The sequence below is a fragment of the Medicago sativa genome, chromosome 7 (genome assembly GCF_051527215.1).
Source record: "Medicago sativa cultivar Bolivia chromosome 7, Bolivia_mono, whole genome shotgun sequence".
In the NCBI taxonomy this organism is placed as follows: domain Eukaryota; kingdom Viridiplantae; phylum Streptophyta; class Magnoliopsida; order Fabales; family Fabaceae; genus Medicago; species Medicago sativa.
Genome location: NC_140755.1, coordinates 9,335,854 through 9,347,115, shown reverse-complemented (window position 1 = coordinate 9,347,115; position 11,262 = coordinate 9,335,854). Strand labels below are relative to the sequence as shown.

At 31.5% G+C, this 11,262-nt stretch overlaps 1 protein-coding gene across 2 annotated transcripts; it reads left to right on the top strand.

Annotated features, from left to right (window-relative positions):
* The first annotated feature begins 4,520 nt into the window (after window positions 1-4,520).
* On the top strand, window positions 4,521-7,797 carry LOC146904062 (homeobox-leucine zipper protein ATHB-20-like). 2 transcript variants are annotated; one of them, XM_085727029.1, is made up of 3 exons: window positions 4,521-4,853; window positions 5,286-5,674; window positions 7,275-7,797. In XM_085727029.1, exons 1-3 carry the CDS (start codon window positions 4,739-4,741, stop codon window positions 7,587-7,589), a joined length of 819 nt encoding a protein of 272 aa, XP_085583155.1. In that variant the 5' UTR covers window positions 4,521-4,738; the 3' UTR covers window positions 7,590-7,797. The 2 variants fall into 2 exon arrangements, with proteins under 2 accessions (XP_085583155.1, XP_085583156.1); XM_085727030.1 differs by having other exon boundaries at window positions 4,760-4,895.
* Window positions 7,798-11,262: the final 3,465 nt, after the last annotated feature.

Below are 11,262 nucleotides of genomic sequence, written 5' to 3'. Positions count from 1 at the left end.
ATCCATCTACACCTCTTTTGCCTTAAAAAAAATATAGAAAAAAACTCATTTCAGATTATCCAAGTCGAAAATCCCAAAGACATTTTTAAAATATTTGAGGGCACGTTAGAAGTGAGGAGGGTGGGAAAAGAAATTCTCTTAAAAAAATTCATAAAACTAAAAAAGCTTAAAAATGTGTTGGGTTGGTTTATTAAAAAATCAAATTTTAAAACTCAAATGATGGGAACAAACCTATATATTAAAGATCTCGTGACTACAAATCCCTTGGGTGCATTAAGTTTTGAAGTGAAATAAGGATGACATGGTTCCTAAGGATGTTATAAATTCACATTTTGCTATATTAGATTGATACAAACTCGACGAATTAAACCCAAAGTAGTTGCTAAGTACAGTGAGGGAATGAATTCTTTGAAGTGGAATTTTATTCAATTGTTATATCTATACGATTAAACATGAGAGAGAAAAAGAAATATATAACTACTAAGAAAAAAGGATATCTAGTGTATATTTGAGAGAACCCTTTTCATGCAGCGAAGTGTTTTTATTATTTTCAAAGAATCTAGTGGTAAATTTCACGTACAATATGTACGGTGAAGTGGAGAATTGCGGGTTCATATCTACCCCTTAACTAGGTTGGATTAAGGGCCAAGCAGTCCAATCTTTAACTACATGTTTCAATTTTTTTTTTAAAAGATCTGCAAATTATAATTTAGGTATAAATATGTAATATAGCAGATATGTATTATGTCTTTGTAAAGGTTAGTCGGTAAAGATCAAAGCTCTCAAATCCACAGTGTCTCTCAAAACTTGGTTGATACTTTGAAGGAGAAGGGGGAAGAGAGTTTTGAAGAAAAAAAAAAAAAGAGCAAGTGGAAAAAATAGATGATATTGAAAAAGGAGGGCTATGGGGTTCATTTTTTCTTTTCTTTTCATAATACAAAACTCTCATCATTTAGGAGAACTCAAAAATTGTATTGGAGAAGAGTTTTGGAAGATTTTTGAAAGTTTATATGAATTCTTCAAAGTTAATTTATGGTGTTATAATATTGTTAAACTAAAAAATTTTATTATAATTATAAGCATTTATTTTTTATTTAAAAAAAAACACTCTTTCAAGTTTTTATTTTTATTTTTAAATTTCACTATTTTTTCCTACATTTTCCACCCTGCAAAACCCTCCTTTTCCCTCCTCTTCAAACTCCCAAACAAAGCTTAAATGTGTTATGTTGAGCTTATGTATCGACTTGATTGTTCGTTGAATCAAGTTTAACCAATTTCATCTTATCAAGAAATTAAACTTTTTGTTTTTTATGGTGATAATTCTACAAGGTTTATCACTTTTTCTGTCCACAGAATAGTGTGGACTATACCCATTTTTTTCCGTAACATATTGCTTATTCGTTACTATTTTTATATCTTTCTATTCATAATTTTCACATATATTATGATCTAAACAAACATAGTTAAACTCCCAAGTATTTAAAATCGGTTAATTAGGCAGTCATCAGTTAGTTTGAGTATTTTGGTAGTAATTTTTCATATAATATACATATATTTAATATTACAAAACTTTCATCAGGACAAATATATCTACAATTTTCTTTTAAACGAGTACAAGACGAATTAAAAAATAAAATAGAGAAGAGAAGACGTGATGGAACTTGGAAGCATAAGCACATGGGAGCAGTGGAGCATGTGGAATAGATTCAGAGCAGTTTCATTTCATGAATTGATTTTTAGGGAAAAATCGGAAACAAAGAATATAACATGGTCATACTCCAAACTTTTTATAAGAGTTTGAAAATTGTTCATCTCACTTTTAAAATTGTACAAAACCTACATCAACGATAGTTAACCGACGTTCTACTTTTTCAATGACTATTAACTATCGTTAAACATTTTTAAAATCGATTAAATCGATTTAAAAGTGATTGAACTGATTTTAAAAGTGTCCAACGACAATTATCTGCCTTTGGAAAAGCCGAGTTGCATTTCATTGCGGCCGGTGTAATTTTTGTGCAATTTCATAAGTGAGATGAACAATTTTTTATGAGTTTTGTTGTTGTAGGGCTAGGCTAAAACAATACACATGATGGGTCCCATACAAAATGAAACATCTTATAGATTCGTACCCAACCATTTCCAGTTTTCCACCACCGTAGTTTTGCATGGTTACAAGATCAAATACTCACTATTTAGACACACAAAAAAGACAATTTTTTAATTTTTTTATAAATTTTAATTTAATTTTTTGTTGATATTTTTGTTTTAGTTAATGCTAACATGCGTTTTAAGGACACGTATTAAAGGTTCTACAAATAGAAATATTCATTGATAAACATTAATTTTCATCTTCTTGAGAAATAAATTGACAAAATTTTCACATTAAACTCCTTAACATATACCCTTAAGACACATTTTAGTATTTCATATACATTAGATCCTGTGAGTATGCAAGACTAGCTACACTCATGATTATGATCATGGAGTTATGATCCTCTCTATTATGAATCATCTTCTCTGCTTCTTTCATTTAAAGAGATAGAAATACAATAAAACTTAAAAATAATTAATGATGGTAGTATCCACTTGCTAGTGTCCTCATGAGCTTAACTCAGTTGGTATGGACAATGCATAATATATGCAAGGTCCAGGGTTCGAACTCTGGCCACCACCAAATAAAAAGTATCCACTTGCTAGTAAAACTTTACAATCTAGTTTTTGTGTAAGTCTCTTTCTAAATGACAATCTCAATTTATTTTTATTTTTATAAATGAAGAAGATCCTACCGATAATCATGACCACCGCCAATGTGATTGCAAATGATTTATGTCAGCACTGGAAAAGGGAGTGCACCCAATGATTTTTCCATCAATGGATAAACAACACATCATACTCATTTTTCCCATTCAAAGCCATTTATTATATAGTATTCCTTTCATCCTAAATTATAAATCATTTTGGAAAAAAAATTGTTTCAAATTATAATCACTTTACAATATCAATAAAACACTAAATATTATTTTTCTATTATACCATCAACTATTTATTCTTCTAATTCTTTGATTTATCTTTCCTATAACGTTGATGAAAAAGAATTTTGTGAAACTACTTATAATTTCTCTTTCTCGCACAACATTAATTACACTTCTTAATTTGTGTAAAATAATCAAAACATCATATAATTTGAGATGAAGGGAGTAATATGAGCTACTATGAAAATTCTCTTACTAACACCATCTCTTGTTGGGTGAAATTCATGTAGATCATACACTTTGAAAATAAATTCCACTTAAAATGAAGAGACCTACACGAGTTTCATCCAACAAAAGAGTGTGTGTTAGAAAAAAAATATTATAGTGTGTCTAACATTTCTCTTAAATTAAAAGAGTATTTTTCTAGAGATTTTTTTAGAAAAAATATAAATTATGGTTGAAAAGACGGGTACACACGTGTCCGTCTTTCTGCTCTTTTTATTGCACTAACACGTGTAAATTATGAGTGACATTTTTTTATATAAAATCTTGATTTTGATTAAAATTATAAGGATAAATATTTGTGACTTTCTAGTTGTAATAAAAACCCATGTTTATCTTTTTCAATGACAAAATAAAATATGAATTCTTATCCTTTTTAATAACACCAACAATATAACATTAATATAGAAAAATTTGGTTAAGGGTATAATTTTTTTTTTGACAGAAGGTTAAGGGTATAACTGGAATAATGAAAAGTCATCCCAAAATCGACATCGCCTTCATATCTTCTATACTAATATAAAGTAAATAGATCCTCGTGAGCTTTGCTTAGTTGGTATGAACAATGTATAATATATTCAAGGCCCAAATCCCAACCACGACAAAATAAAATATAAAGTAAATAACATGTTTTGACTCGTTTGGGTTGACAAATAGATAAGAATAAATTCAATTTTTTTTTAAAAAAAAACAAAGAGTAAATTCAAATATTAAAATAAAAGTGTAACAAACACGATATGAGTATATATATGTCCAGTTTTTTTTTCCTTTATCATTTAAAAAGAGTAACAAATGGATAAGTATATCTATACTTATTATTTTATTATCCCAATTATACCCTTAAACAACTTTTTCTATAATGAAGATTGATGTTGATGTCATTAAAAAAGAATTAGATTATATTTATTTGTTATATTGTTGGTGTCATTAGATTAGATATTCATGGTTAGTTTAGTTTGTTATAACTTGAAAGCAACAATCATTTATATTTTTAGTTTTAATCAAAATTTCATAAAAAAATACCGTTTATAATTTTCAAACGTTAGCGTAAAAAAAGAGTAAAGAGTATCTGTCTTTTCGCTAGTATAATATATAGAATATTGTTTGTATTATATTACGATATATCCGATTTTAATGATATTTAATTTTTTAATTAAAATTTAAAATAATAAATTAAATTGTTTAAATATAAAGTAAAATAGGGAATGAAGAATACGGTACAGATACTATCACATTTGTTTTCTCTCTATGCCTTAACATCACTTTCTGTCGAGTCTCTGCACCCATCATTATATTCGTCATCATCATCCCTTTCCAATACTTTTGTCACCATGAAAGTGAGTGCCAAACCCCTCTGAATATATATTATATCATGTGACATATAGCTACTTAAATTTAACTAAAGATCTAGAGAGAGAAGCAAGAAAAAACAAAAACAAGTCACGAATTTGCATGAATTTATCACATCACTAGCATTCAATATGGCATTCCCACCACCTCATAGTTTCTTGTTTAACCCTCATGAAGATCATGATCAACTCCCTTCAACTTCTCTTAACACCTTCCCTTCTTTTCCACCTCAACACTTTCAACAAGGTCAATCTCTCAAACTCTTTTATCTCTTTATATCATAAAAAGGTAACCGGTTTTATTGTTGTTTTAAATTGCAGTTGCGGTCATGCTTCAAACTTTTATTGCGACAAAACACTGACAATTATGACCGATGCGACCATAATTGTGGTTGCTATGTCATCGCAGAGGCCTTTGAAACTTATATTGGACTCGTGGTTTTAAATTGTAGTCTGTAACCTTAATTGCGGTCACAACATATTTTGAGGTCTCTGCAATCGTATCACAACCACAATTAAAGCCGCATTGGTCACATTTTCCCGCAACATAAACGTTCGTAGCATAATTACATCTGCGGCTGTATATCAATCTAAAGCCATAATTGGACTATACTTTCATTTGTGGACCATAATTCAGAACTATGAATTTAACAATAGCATTTTTTTTGTTATGTCTTAGGTGCACCTTTTTTGTTGAAGAAATCAATGTCATTTTCGGGCATTGAGAACAAATGTCATGATCATCATGAAGTGCATGGAGATGATGATTTATCTGATGATGGATTCCAAAGTGGAGAGAAGAAGAAGATCAGGCTGAATTTGGATCAAGTTCAGGCCCTTGAGAAGAGCTTTGAATTTGGGAACAAGCTTGACCCAGAAAGAAAAGTGCAACTTGCTAAGGCTTTAGGGTTGCAGCCTAGACAAATTGCTATATGGTTTCAGAATAGAAGAGCAAGATGCAAAACAAAGCAACTTGAGAATGAATATGAAGTACTCAAGAAGAAATTTGAAGCTGTCAAGGATGAAAATGATGCACTTAAAGTTCATAATCAGAAACTACAAGGAGAGGTAAAGGAATATTAGTTACCCTATACTCTCTCTTTTCTAATTTAACTGTGCTTTAATAAAAAAAATTGTGTTTCTATCTATTTGATATTTTGAAAGTTCAATGTAATGAAAAATATTAAAGTTAGTTTGTTAGATTAATATTTTAATCTTTCATCTTGATTTGAATATAGGACCTCAAATTCTTCTTCGACTTAAATCAGTTGAGTTATTCAACTCCATGTGTCATTAACTATTATTGTTTTTCCTAATATTTTACTCCAGAGAGAGAGAGAGAGAGAGAAGTGATTTGAGACATATTGAATATGAGAGTATGATAGGATAAATAAAAATATTTTTTATAAGTATCAAAATGTGTTGGTTTTCTTGTGTAAATAATCCCCATAACTAAAAATGGTAAAAGGGAGTAGTGTGCTATTAATCGGATCATCTTGAATTTTGCATACTCTAGTTCCTTTGTGTATCAAAGTAATAGTGAAGTTTTAGGAGCAATTCATAAAGGGGAACATGATTGGAGTGATTAAACTAATGTTCATGAATCTTGATCTTGATTCAGATATTCAATATTTTAAATAACAATTTGTTATTGGGCCACCATAAAAGAGTATAACTCTAATTCAATTATTAGTTAATATTATTCCATTGTGATATGTTTTTGCATGTTGTATTTGTTTCTTTATCTTTTCTTACTCTTGACTTGCTAGTATTCAATTTCTTACATTTTGTGAATACAATGTTTTCTTACTACTGATTGTGTTTTATCACCTTTGTGATTGATATAAATAAATTGATAATTTTGTGTTGGAAGAAAGAAAGGAAGCATACCCTTATTTATTTGACTTTATTACATTGTATGAGTTTTGTGTTTTTTTTTTATATATATTTTTTTTATATTTAATGCATTATGATTCTATAGGTACTATTGAATTTATAAAGTGACCAATATCCACATATTAACTTTCTCTCGATTAATTGTTGGCCATTCTTGTGAAGAGTCAGTATCATTGTCAGACTCAGATCACATAGCTTCAAATTAATGTTTTTCTTTTTGTAATCAATATATCTGTTTTAGTTCCATGTTTCTAAGCACAAGACATAGTTGCATCAGATCCAACTAATATGCTTTAACACATGGAGAAAACCATGTTGAAATTGACATGAAGAGACTGATAATATTTAAAGGGTTTTTATCATGTGCAAATTTGCACAAGTTAAAAAGTTTAAAATAGTAAATTTATATTGAAATTGGTGGATTTTATATAAATATATAAATTTTTTGATATATTTCAACGGTTTAAAAAATGACAAGAATCGAATGTAAATATGATTTTCAGACACTTCATATTTAAAATATATTCAGTGTCTGGCAGGTGCTTGATACCAACACGAGACCAACATATGTAGTTACATTCAACAATTGCATTTATACAAATTATTATAAATTTTGTCGTGTCTGTGCATCGGTACTTAAAGGAATGTAACCTAACGCATCAGTGTGTTAGACTCCGAACATGCTTTCAATCATCATATAATTTAAACATTAATGTAACTACATATATTTTGTTAGTCTTTTATGTTTTAACCTAATGGTGTTGCATTGCAGTTACAAGCATTAAAAAGCAAGGATTGGTGTGAAGGTGGAACAAAATGCATAATGAAAGAAACTGAGGGTTCATGGAGCAATGGAAGTGATAATAGCTTAAACATTAATTTAGATCTCTCAAGAACACAAGCTTTGAACAGTTCTGTTTCTTCACAGAATGGTAGAAACCTAATTAGCCTTCTACCAACTTCATTAAACCCTAACAATATACCCCAACTTCTTCAATTCACATCAAGACCAGATCTCCAAGATGAAAACTTCACCAACATGTTTCACAACATTGATGAGCATCAGAACCTCTGGCCTTGGACATAGATGCATCATTTTCATTGGCTTTATTAATGATTTTGTATATCATTGATCAATTGGTTCAAAATTGCGATTAGAGTTACGCTGCAAACCTTAGTATTGCGGAAAAATACAGAAAAATGTGATTAATGTGGAGACGATTGCAGTTACAAACTTACAATGGCATTGTAGAGACCTCTAAAATATTTATATATTGACCATAATTATAGTTGCATATTGTAATTTGAAGTTATGCTGTTTTTTAAGGGTCAAAATGAGAAGCAAGAAAATTAGGCATCATACAATAAAACTTCATTTTTTATTACGATAAAATTCTTTTATTATTAGAAATGACAAGGGTTCACCCTCAAAAACTACATAAAATTCATCTATCAATTCTAAATGGAGAGGATCTTAACTCATATTAAACGTACACTATAATAATCACTTTATTTTTTTTATTAATTAGTTTTTGGATTTATTTATGTTGTAGGTAAAGTTGAAACAGATCTACGTAAGATCTAGAATTAAATCATAATTGGGTCACATAGAGTAGTGCTTTTTCTTTTCCATACTTTATTGTAATGCAAAATATAAAATAATGTTTTTGTGATGTTGAAATAAAAAATTACAAATTTTAGTTAAGGTACATGTGCTCCCTCAGTGGATTGCCAGCTCTGGCATGTTGTATGGGCCATGAATAAAAATGGGATTTTTCGTTTGCATTCTTTCTTTAATCATTAATTTCAATTCATAATATAGTATACTTTGGAATCATGAGAATATTGATCATGACAGGGACAATTTCATGCAAAATCATTGATAGAAAGTTAAGATTGAGGGGGTATGATGAGAAATAAAGAGTGATATGAGTCATGCATCTCGATTATTGGCTGAAAATGAGCAAACTTTTGCTGATAGTTTGTAAAGCAGTGCCACTACCGGCAAAGAAGGTGGGGTCAAAGATTTTGATGCATGTGAAAAAAAAAAAAATTAACATTCTCAAGTAGAGATCATTGTTTCAGATAAATGTATGTCACCACAATTTGATGATAATGAAACGACTGCAAGTGTTCTGTCACCATTATTTAAAATAATGGTAGAGGTCAATGCATAGAAGTGTTATTTATTTTAGATAAACAAAAATAACCATTCAAAACTTACATACATAAGAGGAGAAATTAGGGTTTGAATCTTTGTGATGGCGTTGACCTAACAATTTCGTTACACTGCTAGCCGGGAGCCTCACAAACCGAGACAAACTGCCAACTCCTTTGGACTTACAAGTCTCAAGGTACCGAGGACCGTAGCATGGATCATTGATCATAGAGTTCATTATGACTCTACTGGAGGGTTTTCATGATATGAATATACTTAGCTAAGATTTTCGGAAGAAAAGAGAGAGATTAGAAGAACATTGTTAGATAAAACATAGGAGGTTTTATTTATTTTTTTCGATGCCCCTTAACAAAGACAAATGGTCCTTTTATAGAAGAACCAGGCTGATAGAGAACCTCAATAATTTGATCGCCGGGTGCTCAATGGGCCCCATCGTCATGAGTCAAAAAAAGAGATTCCTTCTTATCTAAATGGCAACTAATGAACGGTTGCCGACATAAGCAAACAAATACAAACAAACAAAAGGGTGGCCCACACTTTTTACAAATGGCCGACATAGAGATAATAAAGTAGATAGCTTTTGTAGACTTCCCAATCTTCTTGCCATGTTAGTGGTGCATTATGATAGGCTCATGACTAGGTGACATGTTTTGATCTGATAGATAACCTGCAGAGTAATCTTCTGGGTAAGGGAACATTGCTTCATATTCTCGATCTCCTATCGTTGGATTGCTTGAGCTAGCTTCTGGATGATCTTTAATCCATGTGGCCTCATATTCATCAATTGTCATCTGATCATCTTCCTTCTGGGTATAATTTTCTCCCAATTCTACTGGTTGAACTTGAGGGGGAAGATTACCATGGGTTATGCAAGTGGTACCAATTGTGGTCTTCGAAGGATTATGAAAATTCATAAGCCCCATGAAATTTCTTAGTTCTTGACTTACTTGTGGATGTAATGGACAATCATCAACAGTTTCCCATAATGTACACTGAGGTTTACTAATCAAGAGTTTTGTTCTTTGGTCTGTCTCATAAGGCCTGTGCAAGATGAAAACTGTTTTGAACTTGAACATATCTCCTTTGAATTTCCTTTTGTATAAATCATGTAAGGCTTTTTCAAGTTCTTTTCTCCATTTTTCAAGGGGAGAGTACCATTGAAGGGTTGTCCAGATTAATGATCCATGATTGTTGGGTTCCATGAGGTGCTGATACATGGATTCAGTAGGGATGAGGACAGGCATAACATAAAGACAAGTGGTTCACCATAAGTACCATAAATGATCTTCAGTGAATGGGACCTTTGGATTAATTAAAAAGGGTAAATGAAATGGGGTATCTGGATGGACAGGAGAAAGGTCTGGTACTTCCTTAATGGTCCTCATGATTTTTGCCATGTAATAAAAAATGTTTCTTCTTGCATAATCTTGGATTACAGAGAGAGGGTATGACACATTTAGTCATGGGGGAAAATCTTTGAAGATAGTAGCTCCGGATGGTAAGGATTTGATCATCAGGATTAAAGGGAAAGAATGGCTATGGGTGAAAAGTTGGATCGGTTTGTTGGGTCTGGAGAGAAGGTCTGGGATAAGGTTTTGTTTTCCTTTTATGTGTTTTACAGTGAAGTCATGTCTGGAAAACCAATCTTTGAGGCGAAGAGTTTGAGGGTCTGGAGGCATCTTGTTTTTGAATTCCAGCATCTTAGGAAAAGAAGAGTTATCCATGTGAACTTCAAAATGATGGCCTCTAAGATGAAAATCAAACTTTTGTATCCCAAGTTTTACCGCTAGAGCTTCTTTATATGTGGTATGGTAGTGTTTCTCTGCTTCTTTAAACTGTCCACTGGCATGCCCACAATAATACTTGGTGTTGTTGGTTTCTTCTATCAAAACAGCTCCCTAGTAATGATCACTAGCATCTGTTTGAAGGACTCTTTTGCCATCACCAGGTATTTTTAAAGCATGAGGGTTTTGGGCTATCTTTTTTAGGGCTCTGACTGCTTTAGTTTGTTTGATACCCCAAGGTGGAGGATTTTTCCGGAGTAACAGGGATAGCTGGCTGGTGTATTTGGCCAATTTGGGTATAAAATATCTGATATAATTGATTATTTCTAGAAACTGATGAATTTGTTTGATGGTGAGATTTTCATCAGGAAAGTTTAAGAGTTCTTGGACAATGTCAGGTTGAGGTTGGTACCTTCCTTGAGAAAAATGCATTCCTAAGAAGTCTATCTCAGTTTGGGCTAGTTGACTTTTCTTTTCTGATAGCATTATACCATGGGCCTGGGCTATCTGGTAAAATTGGGCTAACAAGGCTTTATGGGTTTTTACATCTTTTGAGAATAGCAGTATATCATCAATGTAAATGAGGATACTGTCAAGGATGGGTTCAAAGATTCGAGTCATGGCCTTTTGGAATAAATATGGAGCTACCTTAAGTCCAAAAGGTACGACGGTCCATTGGTACTGAGCGTTTGGGATGCAGAAGGCTGTTTTGTGACGGTCTTTTGGGTCAATTCCTAATTGCAAAAATCCAGACTTAAGGTCAAACTTAGAGTAGATCTGGGCATCTTTTATGAAGG